The sequence below is a fragment of the Phoenix dactylifera genome, chromosome 7 (assembly GCF_051530095.1).
Source record: "Phoenix dactylifera cultivar Ajwa chromosome 7, Ajwa_hap1_PhDact_Kaust_v1.1, whole genome shotgun sequence".
Lineage (NCBI taxonomy): Eukaryota > Viridiplantae > Streptophyta > Magnoliopsida > Arecales > Arecaceae > Phoenix > Phoenix dactylifera.
Genome location: NC_143196.1, coordinates 11,904,468 through 11,926,424, shown reverse-complemented (window position 1 = coordinate 11,926,424; position 21,957 = coordinate 11,904,468). Strand labels below are relative to the sequence as shown.

The following is a 21,957-nucleotide window of genomic DNA, read 5'->3' as shown; positions in this document are numbered from 1 at the left end:
CTTTTTGTCCTCCCAACAGTAAGTAACGGCTAGTTTTTGAGATCTAACCAATGGGGGGTGTCCAATGGGTGAGGAAAACTATTTAAAGTGACACTATTAATCAGAAAACAGATACTTTTGCAAAATATCAAGGCTTACACAAGAAAGATAAGAGCCCTAATTTTCTTCATCCAAGTGCTTCATTCAAAGAGTCAAAAGAAAGTGGGTGAGCAGATTCCAAGAGACATTAAGAGCTCCATCCACCCTTGAAGAGTGAAGCATTCTTGACAAAGAAGAGAGAAGTCTCATCAAGCGATAACTATATTCTAAACTCTTCTTTGTAGCTTATAATTGTTATATTTGCTCATCTAGGAGTTTCAACTTTCTTCTCTTTAATCACCTTGTAAAGGTTTGTTGGTGAGCCCGTAAAACCAACGGTGTAGTTTATTGGTGAACCCGTAAAACCAATTGTGAAGGTTCGTTGGTGAGCCCGTAAAACCAACATAGGTTTTTGGTGATCCCGGAAAACCAAAATGTAAATGTTTTTGGATTGTGAGCCCGGAAAACAATCCAACTGTAATTCGCGAAATTATAGTGAATTCCCAAGGGGTCGCTTGGAGAGTGGACGTAGGTGCTTAGAAGAGCACCGAACCATTATACTTCTTGTGTGTTTGCATTGTGTATTGTTTTAACTTCACTAACTCATCAATTGACTCAATTAAGATCGTAAAAAATTTAGAGAAACCAATTCACCCCCCCTCTTGGCTTGTCACCTTGGGCAACAAGTGGTATCAGAGCCAGGTGCTCACATAGTATTTGTTGATTTCACAATCAAGAGACAAAGATCATGACAACGCAAGTAGGATGTTCTATGAGTGAGGGGCAATCCACAAATAGACCTCCTCTGTTTAATGGCTCAAATTACACATACTGGAAAGCTAGGATGAGGATATTCATTCAAGCTCTAGACTATGAATTGTGGAATATCATAACTAGAGGACCACACACATCCACAATTAGTATAGAGGGGACAATCATTCCCAAACCAGAAATGGATTGGAATGAGAGTGATAGAAGACTAGCACAACTAAATGCAAAAGCAATAAATGTACTTTACTGTTCACTAGATGTAAGTGAATTCAATAGAATATTTACATGCATCTCCGCAAAAGAAATTTGGGATAAACTGGAGGTCACACATGAAGGAACTAATCAAGTCAAGGAGTCAAAAATAAATATATTAACTCATAAGTATGAGTTGTTTAAAATGGAGTCCACTGAGTCCATAATTGAAATGTTTACTCGATTCATAGAAATCATAAATGGGCTAAAAAGTTTAGGAAAGTCTTATACTAACTCTGATTTAGTGCGAAAAATTCTCAGGTCTCTACCAAGAGTTTGGGAGGCCAAAGTAACAGCAATTCAAGAAGCAAAGGACCTCAATACATTGCAAGTGGAAGAACTTCTAGGATCACTCATGATCCATGAGTTGATCATGAGGTAAAATTCAGAAGATGAGGTCAAGAAAAGAAAAACCATTGCCTTGAAGTCTACTACTCCAAAACAGGAAACTGAATCAGAAGAATCTGATGATGAGGAGGAATATGATGAAGAAGAAATGGCTATGCTTGGAAGAAAATTCAGAAAGTTCATGAGAGGAAAGAAGAAATTTCATAAAAGGAAGCCCTTCTTCAAAGGTAGCTCAAGCAAAGAAAAGGATAAGGACAAAGAAAAGGAAAAGGAAACGCCAATTTGCTATGAGTGTAACAAGCTCGGGCATTTCAAGATAGATTGTCCGGAATTGAAGTGGATGGCAAGAAAACTTAAGAAGAAGAACTTCATGGCTGAATGAAGTGAAAGTGAGGAGTCAAGTTCGGAAGAGAAAGATCAACAAGAGACGGCCCAAATCTGTCATATGGCCAATGACGATGAGGAGTGTCTTGCAGCTAATAAGGTGGATAAACGATGGTATCTAGATAGCGGCTGTTCAAGACACATGACAGGTGACGTAGAACAATTTGTCATCTTGGAATCTAAGAAGGGTGGAGTAGTAACCTATGGAGACAATGGAAAAGGATTTATCATTGGAAAGAGTAAAATTTTTATTACTCCATCTACCTTTATAGAAAATGTCTTATTAGTTAATGGTTTGAAACATAACCTACTTAGCATAAGTCAATTTTGTGATAAAGATTTTAAGGTCACATTTGAAGCCTCAGTATGCATAATCACAAATCCTAAAGATAATAGCATTGTACTTGTAGGACAAAGGCAAAGAAATATTTACATGGTAGATCTTCATGAATTAGGCAAGAAAAATGCATTATGTTTAATTACTAATGAAGAAAGAAAAAGTGAAACAAGTTGGCTTTGGCATCGTAGACTAGGACATGCTAGTATGGACTTAATATCAAAACTAGTCAAGAAGGATTTGATAAAAGATGTGCCAAAATTGATCTTTGAAAAGGACAAAATCTGTGGTCCATGCTCATTAGGAAAGCAAACAAAATCATCCTTCAAATCAAAGAATATAGTATCAACCACTAGGCCTTTTGAACTCATACACATGAATCTATTTGGACCCACTAGAACCGCAAGTTTAGGAGGAAAGAAGTATGGACTAGTTATAGTAGATGATTTTTCAAGATATACATGGGTTTCATTTCTTGCACATAAGAATGAAGCATTTTCAGCATTCGTGAAATATTATAAAAATATAATAACTGAAAAGAAGCTTACCTTAATAGCAATTCGAAGTGATCATGGAACTGAATTTGAAAAACAACACTTTGAAGAATTTTGTAATGAAAATGGTATCTCACATCAATTTTCAGCACCTAGAACGCCTCAACAAAATGGGGTTGTTGAAAGAAAAAATAGGACCTTGGCAGAAATGGCACGCACAATATTGTGCGAGTCAAATCTTCCAAAGTACTTTTGGGCTGAAGCTATAAGTACTGCTTGCCATATTCTAAATCGTGTTCTAATACGACCTATAATATGAACTTTGGAAGAATAAGAAACCAACTGCTAAATATCTTAAAGTATTTGGATGTAGATGTTTCATTTTAAATAATGGCAAGGAGGATTTAAGTAAATTTGATGCCAAGTCAGATGAAGATATCTTCTTAGGATACTCTACATCTAGCAGGGCATACAGAGTATTCAACAAAAGAACTCTTGTAGTTGAAGAGTCAATTAATATCATTTTTGATGAGTCTGATAGTGAGTCTCCTAGGAGAGAAAATATTCTTGATGATGATGTAGGAATTATTGACTTTAAAAAATTAAATCTTGATGACGTGCCAAATCAAGAAATGGAAAATGATCGCGTGCCACCACAATCTCAAGACTTGCCAAAGGAATGGAGGTATGCACATGGACATCCTAAAGACTTAATCATTGGTGATCCATCTCAAGGGGTAAGAACTCGATCCTCTCTTAGAAATTTAAATGATTATCTTGCTTTTGTCTCACAACTAGAACCTAAGAATTATGAAGAAGCTGAAAAAGACATAAATTGGATAAATGTTATGCAAGAATTAAATCAATTCAAAAGAAGTAATGTATGGACATTAACTGAGACACCAAAGCATAACTCTGTAATTGGAACAAAATGGATCTTTAGAAATAAATTAGATAAAAATGGGGTAGTCATAAGAAATAAAGCTAGACTTGTAGCTAAGGGATACAATCAAGAAGAAGGGATAGATTTTGAGGAAACATTTGCTCCCGTGGCCAGATTAGAAGCTATTAGATTACTTCTAGCTTTTGCATGCTTCATGGATTTCAAACTGTATCAAATTGATGTAAAAAGTGCCTTCTTAAACGGTTTTATAAAGAAAGAAGTATATGTAGAGCAACCTTCTGGTTTTGAGAATCATGAATTGCCAAATCATGTGTTTAGATTACATAAGGCATTATATGGATTGAAACAAGCACCTAGGGCTTGGTATTATCGACTAAGCAAATTTCTACTGAATAATTAATTCAGTAGGGAAAATGTAGATAAAACACTTTTTTTCAAAAGAAAAGACAAAAATTTGCTAGTAGTTCAAATATATGTAGATGACATAATTTTTGGTGCCACTAATGATAATCTTTGCAAAGAGTTTGCTAAATTAATGCAAGGAGAATTCGAGATGAGTATGATGGGAGAACTAAATTTCTTTCTTGGATTACAAATCAAGCAAACTAAGGAAGGTATCTTCATTCATCAAACTAAATACACAAAGGAAATATTAAAGAAGTTTGGGAATGAAAATCACAAGGGATTAGGCACCCCAATGAATCCCACTAGTAAGCTAGACAAAGATGAAAAAGAAAAAAGTATAGATATAAAGCTTTATAGAGGCTTAATTGGATCTTTGCTTTACCTTACTGCTAGTAGGCCAGACATAGTGTTTAGTGTGGGAATATATGCTAGATACCAATCAGATCCAAAGGAGTCACATCTAAGTGCTGTCAAAAAAATTCTTAGATATTTGAGAGCAACCACAAACATAGGTTTATGGCACTCTAGAGATTCCTATTTAGATTTACTTGCATATTCTGATGCAGATTTTGCTGGTTGCAAATTAGATAGGAAGAGTACTAGTGGAACATGTCAATTTTTAGGGAATAACTTAATATCATGGTTTAGCAAAAAGCAGAATTCAGTAGCATTGTCAACGGCTGAGGCCGAATATATAGCTGCCGGAAGTTGCTGTGCTCAAGTACTATGACTCAAGCAACAACTAGAGGACTATGGAATTAAACTAGATAACATTCCTATAAAGTGTGATAACACTAGTGCCATTAACCTTACCAAGAATCCAGTTCAGCACTCTAAAGCCAAACATATTGAAATAAGGTATCATTTCATTAGAGATCATGTTCAAAATGGAAATATATGTATTGAGCATGTGTGTACCGAGAAACAATTGGCTAACATATTCACAAAACCTTTAAGTGAAGATAGATTTTGCATGCTAAGGAGGGAATTAGGTATATGTGACCCTTTTGATTGAGTAGATATAAGAAGGAACAAGTTGTCTCATGATATACTCTCCTCCCATTTTGAAAAACCCATGAAACATTAGTCGAACTAGTCATCTATAGATTCCTTACCCATGTATCATTGTTCCATAAAGAATTTGTAAGGATTGGAGGAAAGGAAGAAATTTTTTTTTTTAAAAAAAAGGAAAGGAAGAGAAAGAAAATTTTCTGAACTGGGGCCGACCCAAGCCAGAATGGGGTCGACCCCACGTTGAGTCGACCCAAGAAAAATCTGGGGTCGACCCAACGGCGGGATCCTGTTTTTAAAAGAGGGACCCGTGAGCTATGTTAGGGCACTGTTTCATCTTGTCCTCTTCTTAAAATTCTATTTTCCACTCTCCAATCACTTCCAATCATCTCCAAACAGTAAAAGGGAGCTTCCCCAAGCCGTTAGATCAAGATCTTGGAAGGAATGGGACCCAAGCGAGCCGTTGCTAAGAGATCCGGGAGAGTTTCACAGACAACCCGTGTTGATAGACATGCTAGAGAGTCTTCTACAGTGCCTCCACAAGGTGAGACACGTGTAGAGCCTCCTCCTCCTCCCTTCCCCTCCGTACAACTTGCAAAATATGCGGAAAGACCTGTGACCACGGGGAGAAGGATCCACTCCGAATTTTTGGATCAAGAAGGGTTCCGGTTGGGTGATTGGATCCGAAGGCAGGGATGGAAGTATCTTTGCTCCCTAGATGTGGTGATCTACCCAGGGTTGGTTCGTGAGTTCTATGCCTTTCTAAAAGTTGGAATGGGAAGGCTTATATCTGAAATCCGAGGAGTAAGGGTTCGGATTTCAGAAGAAAGTTTGAGTGAGTTGCTGCATCTTCCCTGTGAAGGAGCTACACCAGAAAGACCAGAAAGTAAGTTGAGAGCTCTACAGCTGATTTTTGAGAGAGAGGATTTTGATTATTCAGAAAATTTAGTAGCTAGCTCTCTATCAGCTGAGATGAGGTTGTTGCATAACTTCATAGGTCGGATACTGGTTCCGAAGAGTGGGAGATTCGATCTCATATCTGAGCGAGATTTGGTTATTATGGAGCACGTTATTCAGGGCATTCTCCTGAACCTCCCAGCTATGATGATCAGACAGATGAGAAAGGCTATATGCAATTCGAGAGTCTCCTTGCCCTATGGTATGATACTTACCCTGGTCTTCCGACAGCATGACATATCAGTAGAGGGAGAGATCTCCAGGCATCTATTATTTACTGACACTTATACTACACGATCCCTAATTCGCATGGGTTATGAGAAGGTGAACGGGTAGTGGGTGCGTGCAGGAGCAGGGATACATGCACCAGAGGGTGATGCACCAGAGATTGGAGACCCCATCCCTGAGGCTGAGGAACCTGCGGATCATCCTACAGCACCTTCAGAGGCTGGACCTTCGTCATCCACACCTACGGGATGTACAGAGGAGTTTTGGAGTAGGATGACTGAGCTTGTATCAGCTCAGGTGAGGACTCTCTCTGATGGGATGTGGAGCAGGATGGATAGCATGACTGCTGAGATTAGCGATCTCAGAGAGCAGGTAGGAGCATTACGGAGAGAGAGAGAGGCTCATGGTCCATCTATGCCCCGAGCAGCTGAGTCAGAGGTATCGGCACAGAGTCATCCAGCTCAACGATGTCCACGCCAGACTCAGTCCCATCAGGCTCGACCTCCCCTCGCTACTTATGCTAGGAGGATGAGGACTAGATCACAGCCATTAGATACCCCCTAGGCTGATGTTAGCACTATGATTAGTGCCTAAAATTAATCTAGTTCTCATATGTATTTTGTGTTGATCATGTACTTTGCACTTTGATTGAAGAACATTGTATTTTTGGCATTAATGTACTATAATATTCTATTTTGATCAATGAAACTTGACTGTTTATTATTTACTGTGTCTACTTATCTATTGCCTTGCACCTATTTGATGATAACAAAAAAGGGGAGAAGCAAGGAAAGAAAAAAGTTGCAATAAGTTGACAAACAAGGTTGAAAATTATAATAGAGATAATATACACTTAAGGGGAAGCGATATGTAACAATGAAAATGTTAAAGTCCTAACTCTCAATCAAATTTCAGAATTTGGCACATACTTTTCATACCTCGATACATAATCTGAAACTCTTGCTTTATCTCAAATTTTTGAAGTTTCATCTTTAACCAAATATAAAAGAAAGGGGGAGTAAATTAAAAAGTTCAAATGGCAATATTTGGATGAAAAAGGGGGAGAATTCACTCTCAAATTTGAAAAGCTGAAATTCAACAACTTGAGCTCTTCTAAAACTGATTTTAAGTTAAGTAACAATCGGCTCATACTTAATATTTTGTAATCATCAAAAAGGGGGAGATTGAGGATGATAGTGGTATTTTGATGATTAACACAATCATTAAGGGAATATCTAATTAAAAATTACAAGGAAATATGATACATCATTACTAAGTTCGTCACCCACGGTACATTAGAAGAATGAGATCAAGATGTACTTCAATGATAACCAATGAGATAAAATTTGCGATAAAAAAAGGGATAGTGAATTCTAAATTCCAATTCGGCAAAGTTTCAAGTGAAACGTACTCCTAAGGGGACAATAGTAATTTTCATTGTTTAGAGTATGTAGCACCACCATGACATATATTCAAAATTGCTTGAAGTATATTTCATTGATTATATGGATGAATCTAACCTTAAGTTGCAGCAAAGTGTGGAATGAGTCGATCCCAAGATTGGTGGAGTCGACCCCGGCTCATCAAGGAACCATCGGGCACATTTCTGCAAAGATGGCACGGATGAACAATACTTGGGTCGACCCAAGTGAAAGTTGAGTCGACCCCATCTTCAAGCCTCAAGAAAATAAGTCTCTGGAATTCCTGAGAGGGTCGACCCCAATATAACTTGAGTCGACCCCATCTTGAGTCGACCCCAACTGAACATGAGTCGACCTCAAGGCTGTGTCATTCAAAACTGGGTCTTTGGAATCCCTGAGAGGGTCGACCCCAATGGAACTTGAGTCGACCCCACTGTACCTTGAGTCTACCCAAAAAGAGTTGAGTCGACCCCAGTGAAAAACGGCTGAAATATAAGGTTCTGTGTTTTCTGAGAGGGCCGACCCCAATGTAGCATGAGTCGACCCCAGTAAAAGTTGGGTCGACCCCAGTGAAAGTTGAGTCGACCCCAAGTCTGATGAACAGTGGTTTGAGTCGACCCCAGAAAAGTTTGGGTCGACCCCAACACGGGCAAAAGCATAACGGCTAGTTCTGCAGAAGTACTTTTTGTCCTCCCAACAGTAAGTAACGGCTACTTTTTGAAATCTAACCAATGGGGAGTGTCCAATGGGTGAGGAAAACTATTTAAAGTGACACTATTTATCAGAAAACAGATACTTTTGCAAAATATCAAGGCTTACACAAGAAAGATAAGAGCCCTAACTTTCTTCATCCAAGTGCTTCATTCAAAGAGTCAAAAGGAAGTGGGTGAGCAGATTCCAAGAGACATTAAGAGCTCCATCCACCCTTGAAGAGTGAAGCATTCTTGACAAAGAAGAGAGAAGTCTCATCAAGCGATAACTATATTCTAAACTCTTCTTTGTAGCTTATAATTGTTATATTTGCTCATCTAGGAGTTTCAACTTTCTTCTTCTCTTTAATCACCTTGTAAAAGTTTGTTGGTGAGCCCGTAAAACCAACGGTGTAGGTTTATTGGTGAACCCGTAAAACCAATTGTGAGGTTCGTTGGTGAGCCCGTAAAACCAACATAGGTTTTTGGTGATCCCGGAAAACCAAAGTGTAAAGATTTTTGGATTGTGAGCCCGGAAAACAATCCAACTGTAATCCGCGGGATTATAGTGAATTCCCAAGGGGTCGCTTGGGGAGTGGACGTAGGTGCTTAGGAGAGCACCGAACCACTATACTTCTTGTGTGTTTGCATTGTGTATTATCTTAACTTCACTAACTCATCAATTGACTCAATTAAGATAGTAAAAAAATTAGAGAAACCAATTCACCCCCCCCCCTCTTGGCTTGTCACCTTGGGCAACAATCACTGCCATATTTCACGAAACAAGAGTTGGATCCAATTTGATGGTTTCCGAAAAAGTTTTGGTAAAACATTAGTGGGAATTGGGGAACCATTAGGGACTAGTGCTTGATCCCCACCGAGGCCAAATACAACATCATGGATTTCTCTCTAGAGTGATGATTTTTTTTTTTTTTGGGCGGCGGAGAAAGAAGCGTGCACTCGTTAATATCCAAGGACTTAGGGTAGGGAGGCTTAAAGATCTTAGAGAAGAAGGAATACAATGTAGGGGCAATATCATCATACAATAAGGATCTAGTCATTCCAAAGGATACAAGAAATGAAATTGATGCAATGCTTGTTATTGGCAAGGTGATGGAAGGAGGTGTTACAATGTCCCTTAATCCATCAAAACTAGGAAACTTGGTTCCCGAGAATCTTTGCTTTGAGGAGGATAGAGTCAAGGTTATTATACAAGGTATCACAAAGGCATCATTCTTCAAAAAAGAGGCCAGTTTTTTCTTCTTGTAACTTCTTTGATAGTTAATGAGGTCAAAGAGCTGCTTCTTTTCTTCTTCAAGGTTATCAATGTTTGAATGGCCCAGCATGTAATGGTCCAATGGATCTTATTTTGTGGACCTATGTTGCATATTTTGACTCTCTTCTTGGTGTTTCCTCTTAAGCAATGTTTGACAACTACAAGAGATGGTTCCTCAAATAGGAATGGCTTAAATTGAAAAACCTCTTTCTAGGGGTAGTAGACATGGAGTAGAAGCCAATTGGGGTGGGGTGGGAGAGAGGGTAAGGAATGGCCATTTAGAGAGCCTCTAGGTTGATCAAGTCCCATTCAGGAGAGATTAGGAACTGATCTAGCCTTGCTAGTGTTGCAAACTTTCTACCTAGAAAACATATAAAGGATACAAAGTGTTAGTGTTTCTCATTAATAGTGCCCTTCACGCTCGAGAGGGCTTCGAGTGGCATTGAAGTCCCTCCCTAGAGTCCAAGGTCCATAAAAATACCCTTTAACCCCATTGAGTTCACTCTATAATACTTGTTTGAGGAGCCAATAAGGCAGTTTGTACATTGCGGTAAAGCACTGGCATACATTGGAGCGAATACCTAGGAAGTTCATAGAGATAGAGGAAGTGCAAATCCAAGCATTAGAAGCTCTGAGGAATGTGCTATTCCGATTGAAAAGAAGGCCCTTAGCCATGCCAGTAGCGTTGATGGATAACCACACATCAAGAACACCTCCTCCTCAAGCTTAGGAGTTGGTTCAAAGGATCACCTAGTTTTGATTCTTGGAGTTAGGTCAAATCACACTTACACTCACGGATAACTTCTCGAACTTCATGTCTCTTACAAAGCTAATAAAGCTTGCAAGTATTCCAGTTTAGGAGGAACACTAGGAGAGGAGTGGAAGTGGGAGGGAGAAGGAATGGCAAGAAATGTATAAGGTGGAGAGAGAGAAAGAGACAGGGAGGAGAAAGTAGTGGAACATGGAAAGGAGGGGAAGAGAGAGAGAGGAGGGAGCAGGGGGAGAGAGGTGAGACATAATGATAGGAATAGGTTAGGACTGAGCTAGCTTCCATGGTGATTGGGAAGAGGTACACTCTGGTCAAGATATTCCTCTAAACAAAGTAGAGAGACCACTACAGAGGACTTTATGAAATGCAGAAGCGAAATACCATGTTTTTGAGTAAACTCCTACATTCTGCTAGAAGAGGAAGAAGCACTAGAGGAGGGGCAAGTAGGGACATTGACTAGGTATGAGTGTCCCAACTAGTTCATCTAGAGATTGGAATGAGTAGGTGATCTCATTTGATCTCGGATCTAGTGTTGACCCATTGAATTGATTTTGATGAGTACAAAACATTTGAGTATAATACTAATAATATTGTGTTCTTGGAGTACTTAATTAATTTTATAGAGAACTCAATGAGATTGAAAGGTTAGTGAAGCATGGAGAAGCCTAAAAGAACAAATCTTAAAATTGGAGAAATATTTGAAGTGTTTTGGAAGCTTTTGTAGTGGAGTTAGGCCCAGGTGAACAAGAGTCGACCCTAGACTTGTAGGAGTCGGCCTTAGAAAGCCACAGGTCAAAAACAGAAGATAGCTATTTTCATACACTTTAGGAGTCGACCCCAGGACCTCAAGAGTCGACCTCAAGACTTTAGGAGTCGACCTTAAGATTTTAAGAGTCGACCCTAGCACTTTAGGAGTTGACCGCTCTGCATGTGACAGCTTTAACGACTAATTTTTTTGCGAGTACAAAACGTATAAAACAGCTTCCAGCAGCTAGTTTCTCCTCTCCAATGGCTAGAAACGGCTCTCTAACAACTTTTCAAGTTATAAAAGCTTCCAAATTGAATTGGAGAAGTGGAGGATTAAGGAGATTAAGTGGATGAGGTAAACAAAAAAGAATGCAAGTCAACCACTAATTCTTGAGCTTCAACTTGAGGATCAATTTGAAAAGTGACCATTTAAAGTCTCCGTCCACTTCAGCATGAGCTTCCAAAGATCTATAGAAAGAGAGCTTCAGATTGCAAATATTGTGTTTCCCACAAGATCAAGAGCAAGCAAAAAAGAGAAATGGAAAAGTGCTGAATTTCGTTCACTTCAAGATTCCAACATTAAGAGCAATCAAACTCGAGCTACAACGGCATTAGTCCAACCTTTGTAGTGCTTATTTTGTATTGAATGTTATATCTTTCTTTTGTACACGAGATTAGGGAATCTCTTGTAGGATTTTTGGTGTGGCTGACACCGTGGAAAATCAGCTACTTTGTAAGGTTTCATTATATCTGTAAAATATCTAGGTTGCGGTCGATTGTCTTGGAAAATCGACTAAGTTTTGTTGAGCTTGAAAATCAGCAAGGAGTTCCTAATTGTTGGAACTTGGTGTTGGTGTCGCTGTACCAGCAAAACAGCTTGATTTTGGTTGATTGCCAGAAAAATCAACTAAGTTTAGTTGTGAGCCTTGAAAACAACTGTACTGCAATCTTGTTCATAGTTTATAGTGAAATTTCCAAGGAGAAAACCTTAGGGAGTAGATGTAGGAGCTGAATGTAGCTCCAAACCACTATAAAATCTTTGTGTTTGAGTTGTTTGTGATTGTTCTTATCTTATGCATTTATTTATCACTCATTTAGCAGTCATACTTTTGATTAGTTTTATTTAAACATTGTTTAAGTTTGTAAAAAGTTTTGAAAACCCAATTCATCTTCCCTCTTGGATTGTCATCTTGGGCAACATCTAGCTTTTTAGATGCATAAGAGAGCTAGTGCTGGTAGATTTCTGCAGTCAGGGATTTTGGGGGTAGGAGATGGGTGGGGATAGGGGTGGTGGAGAGACGGGGTGAGCTTGGGTGTGCAGTTTGAAATTTGAATGCAAGAGGGAGAAAAGTTGGTGAAAGAAGTGGAGGTCAACATGGGAAAAGCGGTGATAACACAGGGGTTATGGGTTAGGGAGGGGAATGAGTGTGTGCTGAAGTGGAAGGACCAAAGCAAACACTGAGTCAGGTGGAGACATGTGATGAAGGATGCAGGCAAAGGGAGAGGTTAAGCTTCGCTAACTCAATGAGGAAAGGGCCTGCAGATGGATTCATTTTTAGGGAGATGGAGACACCGACAACATGGCTGCACAATGGAGGGCAGCTCAAAATGCGACAATCGTGGATTCAAGGTAGTTCGAGTGTTGCACTAGATGGAGGGGGTCATCCCACGGTCAAGCAGAAGATACTCTTGGTAGGGGAGAGGGGGAGGTAGAAGGCTCTCAAGTTCTAAATGGTGGAGAGCATGAGCATGAGGTCTGATCTAAGTATTTCCCCCTTTATATTTCTATCACATCCTATAAATAGGCAGACATTGAAAAATATCGGAAAGTCATGCCAAAATTTTATACTTTGGCTTATGTAATATGCCATAGATCTTAGTTAGATCTATGCAATGATATAACATTTTTGATTTTTTGATATTTATTTTATTTTATTAGAGAATATATTTTTGCATAAAAGTTACTAGAAGAATAAAAAGATGTTAAATTCCAAAAATTATTATATTGCTTGAGGTACATACAATTTGCTATCTTTTTAACAATAACTTGATTAATTTTAGGCATATTAATTGCCCCTCAAGTGAAATAGAAGGTAATTCCTAGACTAATCAGGCTATTGATGTTTATCATGGGAAAAAAAATATATGTGGTACATCCTATTAGAGGCTACATTAGCCATATATTTTTAATATTTTATATAAAGTAAATGTTATTTCAATAAAATTAATAAAAGGTAGTTATTATTTCAAAAATTCATGTTTGGAGATAGTAATTGGGCATCATCATTGGAGGTCCACTTGGTATTCTTTAGAGTGGAGGGATGTGGGGTCAGTACTTCAACATTATGACCTATAAGAAATGCCCCCAAGAGGTCCATTAGCTTTTTAGATAGGCTCGTCGAGACTTCAAGGAGGGGAACAAGAGATTATAAGAAAAATAGCTCGAGTTGGATGAGAAGGCAGTAGGGCCACTATCCTATCACTTTAGGAATGCCCACCTTGTGGATACGATCTCTCAGGTAGGTCTCTAAGGAGAGAGGGATAGTGTCTTTGAGGAAATAGAGCATAAGTTAACCTTAATGAACTTTGAATCGTCGACATGAGAGGCAGTATCTACCTCAAGAAGCCAAAACCCCGAACAAATGGGAAACTGACTACCTTTTCTAGCTGTATAGTGGAAAGTACAACAAGCTATTGATGAATCTTGGCCAATTAGAGAATGCGAAGGCTGCTACTTCCACAAAAAGCAATCAATGAGCTTGAAGATGTCTTCTTTAAAAGGGAAAGTGCAAGGAACCTTCTATCATGCAGCATTTTGACATCCGAGATGTTGAGGGAAGTTGGTGACCTTGGGGAGGGTGTGACCAATCTCTAGGCAGGAGACCATAGAGCTGAGAGCATTATAACAATTCAAGACCTCACCCAAAATGACTCGCCAAGAGGTACTTTTTGGGTTTCTTAGTCCTGTATAAGTACCCAAGATCTCACCGGTGAATAACTGATGTACGACTAAACACACGCCCACACGGGTCCTCACATACTCTTTTCGTTTAAGCCCTGATGTTCTTGTCAGGCTAAGAATCCAAATCCATTCAAATCTAATTACAAACAACATGATTGGCCTGTGGTCAGCCTCAATGAGCCTGTGCTGCAGTGTTTTCTCATCCACATGGGCTATGGGTCAGGTCCGCTGTGATACCATTTGTGACAACTTAGGACCTCCCTCAAAAAGTCTAGCCAGAAGATATTTTTTTGAGTTTCTTAGTCCTGTATGAGTACCCAAGGTCTTCTCGATGAATAACCAATATGGGACTAAACACACGTTTGCACGAGTTCTTACATATCTTAATTTTGTGACAACTCACGACTTCACCTCAAAAGGCTAGTCGGAAGGTATTTTTGTTGAGTTTCTTAGTCCGATATAAGTATCCAATGTCTCCCAAGCGAATAACCAATGTGAAACTAAATACATGCCCACACGAGTCCTTACATACTTCTTGTGTTTAAGTCCTGACGTCCTCGTCAGGCTAAGGGTTCACATCCATTCAAATCTAATCATAAGGACCACGATCGGGCCGTGGTCAGTCTCCATGAACTCATGCTGCAATATTCTTTAGTCTCTAACTCTCTATAGCCTATGGGCCGAGTTTGCTCTGATACCATTTGTAACAACCCAAGACCTTACCTAAAATGACTATCGGAAGGTATTTTTTTGGATTCCTTAGTCCTGTATAAGTACCCAAGATTTTTCCGGCAAATAACCGATGTGAGACTAAACACATGCGCACACGGGTCCTCACAGGCATAATTCTTGATATGAATGACTGCCGAGTGGTGTAGGTGCTTTCACTCGAGGACCATGTTGAAAAAGAAGGGAAGAAGCGGGGGAGATGGGGTGGTCGACCACCAATAGGGGAAAATGAAGTGGGTGGTGGTGGGAGTGGAGGGAGCAGAAGAAGTGGGTGCGGAGGCGGCTGAGGAGGCAGCAAGGGCCAAGGATTGCAAGCTGAGAAGGTGTGGATATGGATGGGAAAAAAATGAAAAGGCCTGGAGGGGCGACGGGAGATGGGGTAAGGGTGCTAGAGGGGAAATATTGGTGTAGAAGTGGCAGGGGAGAGGGAGGAGCCCGTGAGAATGATAACAACAAGAGAATACATGCCCAAGGCCCTAGCTAGCTTAGGGCATTGCAGTAGAAGAGGTGAGAGTGCCTCGGTTCCCCATATCACAGTATCAATGTGAAAGGTATTGCTGAGCAGCAGTATGGCAGCAGCCGGTGGGAGATTGAAATATTGGAAAGTGGCATGGAAGGGGGGGAGGTCAATAGGGTCAAGGTGCTAGGAAGCTGCAAAATGAGAGAACCAGGTAGCAGGGGAAATTGCAAGGGGAGTGGGAAGGAGAGGGGGATAGGGATGGCTGTGGAGGTGGGCATAGAAGCAGGAGAGGATGGAGCATAGAAGTTCATGGCAAGCCAAGGGTGTCAATTTGTTAGTTTCATCATTGGCAAGAGGGGATAAGAGCACATGCTTACTGCTGAAGTATTATGATTGGAAATTAGAAGAAAGATATCAAGAAGAATGGAAAAAGAAAGAATTGAAACCAGATGATCAAATAACTCTTATTATGATAAAGATAAATTGGGAGGATTTGATAAGGAGATTTTGAGATTAAAGAAATTGCAGTTTATAAGAAGTGAGTGAGAAAGTTGGCTTGGCAATGGATGTGCTTTCATATGAGAGTATCAATGATCAATCTGATGATAAAACAAATGGAAGAGATCTGAACGATCATCACTTCTAGGACTTTTTCTTTTTTATTTTCAATCACTAGACTCCTATTGATGGATCTTCATCTGCAATACTTGTGTGATTTTTTTAGATAGCTGGATTTGTGGTTGCACCAGAGCATTTTTTTTTGAAGCTTGCTCATGATGGCCGAAGGTCAGAGATGATGAAACTAAACAAATGCATTGTCGAAGGCCTTGGGCTACTAAACAAAGCTTTTAGTGATGCTGAATCATTTTTCATCTCATTATGCATTTGCCAAAAGCCCTTTCCATCAAGGTCGGCAGAACTGTCTTGAACCACCCAGTTCGGGGCGTTCTGAGCCATACCGGTCGTGGATCGGGGATGGTTCTAGCGACGAAAACAAGACCGACGCCAGAGAGGGAGAAGACGAAGGAAAAAGAGGAAAAGAGAGAGAGAGAGAGAGAGAGAGAGGAAGGAAGAGGGAGAGGGAGAGGGAGAGGAAGGTCGAGGCTGGCCGGAGAGCCGCCGCACGGAGGAGAGAGCCGCAGGAGAGGGGCTCGCTCCGGTCCCCTGTTTCGTTCGAAATAAGGGCCAAAGGGGCCCTTTTTATTTTTGGAGTTTTTAAGTGAAAGTCGGCAAACCCATTGTTGACTTTCACATAAAAACCTCAAAAATAAAAAGGCTCTCTCCGGCCTCTGTTTCGAATGAAATAGGGGACCAAAGTGGAGCCCTTCTTCTGCGGCTTTCCAGCGGCTCTCCGACCTCTGCCTCCTCCGTGCTATGGCTCTTTGGCCTCCGCTTCCTCCGCACAGCAGCTCCCTAGCTCTCCGCCGGCCTCCCTCAGCCTCTCCCTTTCTCTCTTTCTCTCTCATTCTCCCTCTCTTCCCCTCTTCTAATGTATCGGTATAGGCCCGGCACGGCACGATGCAGGCCTGTACCGACTCGTGCTGCCGGGCAACCGGTATGGTGCCTGGTATCGGTTCCGCCGACCCTGCTTCCCATATTTGACATGCTGATGGGGAGCAGTGGTCTTGAAATCTAATTCTTTGTTGGATAACATAATGAAAAAGAAAGGAGAGGATAGAAAAAGATCGAGGAAAAGAATGAAAGGATAAGGTAATATCCTTTAGCTCCAATATCATATTGATGTAGGATCTAATGAGCAAGGTTCACCACACCATCTCGAAACATTTGATTTGGGGTGTACCGAGCCAACACAGTTCTCCCGTTGATTCGAGAAACTAGCGAGGAAAGAGGGGAGGGAGAAGGAAATAGAGAAAAAGACAAAAAGGGAGGGAGGAGGCGAGAGGGAGAGGGAAGTTGGGAGAGAGAGATGCTGAGAGTGGGCAAGAGAGGGGGCTTGGAATCCCTCGTCGCCTTTGCTCGTTCATAGGCCCCACTGGATGAAACAGGAGCTTGGCCTCAAATTTTTTTTCTCCCTATGTTAAGTGAAATCGGCACTCTTAAAGAATGGCAAAAAAAACTTGGGGCCCGAGCCTCTGTTTTGTTCGAAACAGAGGCTTCGCCTAGTGGAATTTGCAGATGATCAAAGTAGAAGGCTTTCGAGCCCCCTCTCTCTCCCTCTCCCGGTATCTCTCTCTCTTCCCCTCCCTCTCTCTCCCTCTCTTTTCCTCTCTTTCCTTCTCCCTTTCCACTTCTCTCTCCAGCTCCCCTTTCTTGATATGTGGTGAATCAGCATAACACAATATCATACCGTATCATACCATCGGGTAGGTATGAGGGTGTACGTAGGCCTAGGAAAGGGATTTAGTTTGGGTTAGGGCTGATTAGATTATTTAATATCAACCTCTATGTGTGACAAACTGATAAAATTTTGAGATTAGAGACAAATATAAGGTCACAAAAGACCTATACTAGGGTTTCGTGATGGGGAAGGATAAGAGAAATAAGGTTCTAAAAGGATTTAAGCTAAATGAGAGGGTCTCGAGTGGATCTATAACGAAAACTTGGAAAATAATTCATGCAGAAAAGACAATAAAAGTGATATTAGTGTAGATAAAAAATATTTTTTCTTTTGAATTTTGGGGGGTGGGGGGTGGGAGTGAGAGATTGGAGGAGATAAGAAAGGGGGACCTAGCTTATATAAATCCTTTTTTTCTTTCCTTAAAAAGAAATCATGCAGAATGATTTTTGATCAGCTAAATAAGTCCTATAGACTTTTCATGAGTTCCTACGGCCTCTTGAGTACAGAATAACCATCTTTGAAAGCCTTCCAAAAAAGAAAGGTGAAAAATTTGAAATTCTATATAACCTTATATTGAGAGACATCTAACACAACCAAATCTCGAATTCTAACAACTTTATGACTTATGTAATATTTTTCACACCGGTCCTACTTAAATAGGACTCAAAACCAACTTGAAAAATTACCCAGACAAAACTTCTGAGAATATAAATAAATTAGTTGATTAATTTTTACCAGTCATCATCACTTATGATCCGAGAAATGGATCCAGCAACCAAAGTTTATATTTTCTTAGTGGAGCATGTGATGGCTTGGACATAGCCAGTACTTCATTTGCATAGTTCTAGCTGAGACAGGCATAAAATAGAATATAGTATTTTAGATTTGTAAAGTAATGATGAAACTCACTATTATGAAATTTAGAAATATTTAAATATTATTAAAATGATTAGGAAGATGTAAGCATCTTTAAGTATTAAATCTATTTCTAAATATCTGATGATGGTTCGGTATAAGATGTTTTCATGAAATAATAAAGATAAAATTCTACTCAAATTCACACCTTTTTAAATGAAAATACTTAATAGTTAACCGTATAGAAATTATATAATGCCTGATATAACTTTTGAAGTCATTCCTGTACACTTCGCACATAATCCATCTGCATTGCAGCAACCTTGCAATGCAAGAACTTGAATGGAAATAACATTAAGAGCTATTTCAAATATTAGAACTGATATTCATGCATAACATACAATGATCTGAATTTGAGGAACTTGAATAGAAATGCCACTTGAACTCTTCACATCCTCTTAATCTATACTGATTGTTCTTAGAAGTAGTTAAGTTACGTCCATTTTAATGTGTATTTTCTGATTTTTTCAGAGCAAAATCTGTGGCAAGTCTAAGTTTCTTTATTTTTGTTAAGTTAGTTTTCCAAACATGGAATAGATAAAGTTGTTGTGATGGAAACATACCATGCTGATGGGCTCTTATGTCCAAACAGGCCTAAAGGGGAATTCAAAGTTCTAGTTTCCTAGAATGATGAATTTATTGGTTGACTATTTTGTTATTTGTATGTTTACTACTAATTTAAACATGTCAGGGTGAAAACTTTGCTTGTTTAATTGTAATTTAAATTGTTTGACGGAAAACATAACCTTAATTTAGTTATCTTTTTTCTTTTTATGAAATCTTCATTTTCCTTTTCTTTTTTGAAATAAAATTATTTTTTGTGAAATTCATTTTTATATCACATTTTTTCTGTCCGAGGTTACCGTCCCGGTACTGGACCTTATATTAGTGCCACACTAGCACTTTGTCGGTACGATACAGTATAAGATCTTTTCAGCGTACCAAGTGTCGGTATGCCTTCCATACCATATGCCAGTATTGAATCGATACGGTACGATATGCTTCGTACCGCCCAAGCAAATCATGCTTCTGTCCTTGCCCCCATTTTATTGAAAGACTAACTGTAACTATTCTTGAGCAGTGCTACATCCAACAGTATTTTAGATAAAGCTATACACTCAGAGGCTGCTCAGCATAATGATATTCTGCGGCTGGTAAGGTGTATTCTTTTCAATATACTAATTTGTTATGTTCTGAAACTCTTCCCAACTAAATAGCTATGGTCTAGATCTGCCCTGACTCTGTTGGCTGTCACACAGGAGCATGTCGAAGGGTACCATGAACTATCTACGAAAACAAAAATATTCTTTTCCACTGCAGTTGCAATATGGGATGCTGACTTTTATGTCAAGGTGGATGATGATGTTCATGTAAATCTAGGTGCATACCTGGAACTGATTTTTTAATTTGTTAACTAATAAGCGTACACGTGAATAACATATACTGGTACATTTTATATATAATACAGGTATGTTAGCCACAACTCTTGCTCGACACAGATCAAAACCGAGAACCTACATTGGGTGTATGAAGTCTGGGCCGGTTCTCTCTAATAAGTAATACTTGTATCTTTTTCTACAGAATGGTCATTACAAAAGTGGCAATCTATAGAATGCATGTGAATCATTTCATCTGTACTGTAGGAATGTGAAATATCATGAACCTGAATTCTGGAAATTTGGAGAGGAAGGGAACAAGTACTTCCGCCATGCTACAGGGCAGATTTATGCTATATCGAAGGATTTGGCTACATACATCACAATCAACCAGTAAGACAGCACAACTAGCTCAGATAGCCATGCTTGATTAAAACATGGAATGATCTTGATGTGTTCCTTTAATGCTTGCAGGCCTATATTGCACAAATATGCCAATGAGGATGTATCATTAGGAGCTTGGTTTATTGGACTGGATGTGGAGCACATTGATGAGAGGAACATGTGCTGTAAAACTCCACCAGGTTTTGTTTCCTTCCTAGTTACTAGAATCAAGGAATTTTGAAAATTCCATCCTTTTTACTTGTCTCTTGCCTTTCTCCAGACTGTGAGGGGAAAGCGCGGGCTGGAAATGTATGCATTGCATCATTTGACTGGAGTTGCAGTGGGATATGCAAATCAGTGGAGAGGATAAAGGATGTCCATGCTAAGTGTGGTGAAGGAGATGGTGCTGTTTGGAATGCTTTTTTCTGAAGGGGTATTGAGGTTGCTCAATTATAGGCAAAAAGATTTTATATTCCTAATCTTTTAGAAGAGCACAAATTAGAAGCATCTCATTAGAAAATGTGCCAGAATGCAGTTTCAGGTTTAAGGTTAAGATCATGATGTGCCTCTTGAAAAGATCCTGTGGAATTTTCCTGCTCTTAGGAAAAGGAATCTTCATATTTGCATGATGATTGGGAAGTGCAAGGATACCCTTGAGCCCCATGGTCGATGACGGTCAAAAAAGGCTTGGATTGCTCTAAAGTTTCAGGACTTTGTTAGATTGGCTAAACTATCTGTTCAGAAATTAGGTGCGCGCTTGGAGTGTAGGATAAAAAAATGAGATTTACCACTAATGTCCATATAGGTTGTGGGTTCCCATTTCCTGGAAATTAGAGTGGTCTATATCCAGTTGATTTTTTTCACGACTCATCTAAAAGTTGTGTAACTGTATTCTGTAAACTGTACATGAAATCTCTTAGTCAAGATCTTTAGGTGCAATTTTCCCTTTTATATTTCTTTCTTTTTTTCCAAATCTTCTTCTGATTTGCTGTTAGTAAAGTTTCTGGGTTTGGGCAAGGCATGTACTACTTGCCACTTCTTTCCTTTGATCAGTTGCTCTGGCAGACTTCAGCAAGTATAAAGTGGGACATGTTAGCTGGACTTCAACAGGTGTCTACAAGATTTCAGACCTGGAGCCCATTTAACACCACGGACAAGATCAAATAAAGTTGGTTCGTTGAATGAGTATCTTACCCCATAGGAAAGGATGTGAACGGTATTTTTTCTAAAGGAATTAAAACTGGATAATATTCCCATTATGCAAGGAGTAATTCTTGCCAAGCACAAGGATAACGAAAAAGGTTTGCTGATTCCTAAATATAATATGAAAATGGTACACCAATGTGCTTTATTAGAAAACAGTTTTAAGATGTAAAGCATACTCTAGAACCGCATACATCGTCTATCATTGTAGTGAGTCGACTCCGATCATAGTGTGGAGTCTCTCTTCAAAAACGAACAAAAAAAGTGGCCCCAAGTAAAATGGTTATGGTGAAAACTTGTTAGGACGTAGTGAAAATTTGAAAGGATAAAAAGTGAAAGAACACTAGAAATAATAAATTGGGATGGATGAAAACCTACAAGGGCTTCATGACTAAGTAGGGAATCTAAGCATGGCGGAAACCCTAATGAGTAATATACTTGCCACATTCCTGAACCAAGGAGGCCTCGTAAGGGTCACACAAGCGATGGAAATAAAAGAATTGAGTGGCTACATCAAAATCTGCGTTTAAATAAGCTTGAGAGCCCGTTTCTTGCAAT

General features: G+C 39.5%; 1 protein-coding gene across 2 annotated transcripts in view; it reads left to right on the top strand.

Moving 5' to 3' along the window:
• LOC103697906 (beta-1,3-galactosyltransferase 7-like) overlaps positions 1 to 21,147 on the top strand; it is a 42,809-nt gene extending 21,662 nt beyond the window's left edge. For both annotated transcript variants that reach the window (XM_039127375.3, XM_039127376.3), the window contains exons 6-11: positions 19,518 to 19,590; positions 19,696 to 19,816; positions 19,905 to 19,992; positions 20,080 to 20,205; positions 20,287 to 20,396; positions 20,477 to 21,147. In XM_039127375.3, coding sequence (XP_038983303.2) covers positions 19,518 to 19,590; positions 19,696 to 19,816; positions 19,905 to 19,992; positions 20,080 to 20,205; positions 20,287 to 20,396; positions 20,477 to 20,625 — 667 coding nt within the window. In that variant the 3' untranslated portion in view covers positions 20,626 to 21,147. The remainder of the gene's footprint in view (positions 1 to 19,517; positions 19,591 to 19,695; positions 19,817 to 19,904; positions 19,993 to 20,079; positions 20,206 to 20,286; positions 20,397 to 20,476) is intronic.
• The last annotated feature ends 810 nt before the right edge of the window (positions 21,148 to 21,957 follow it).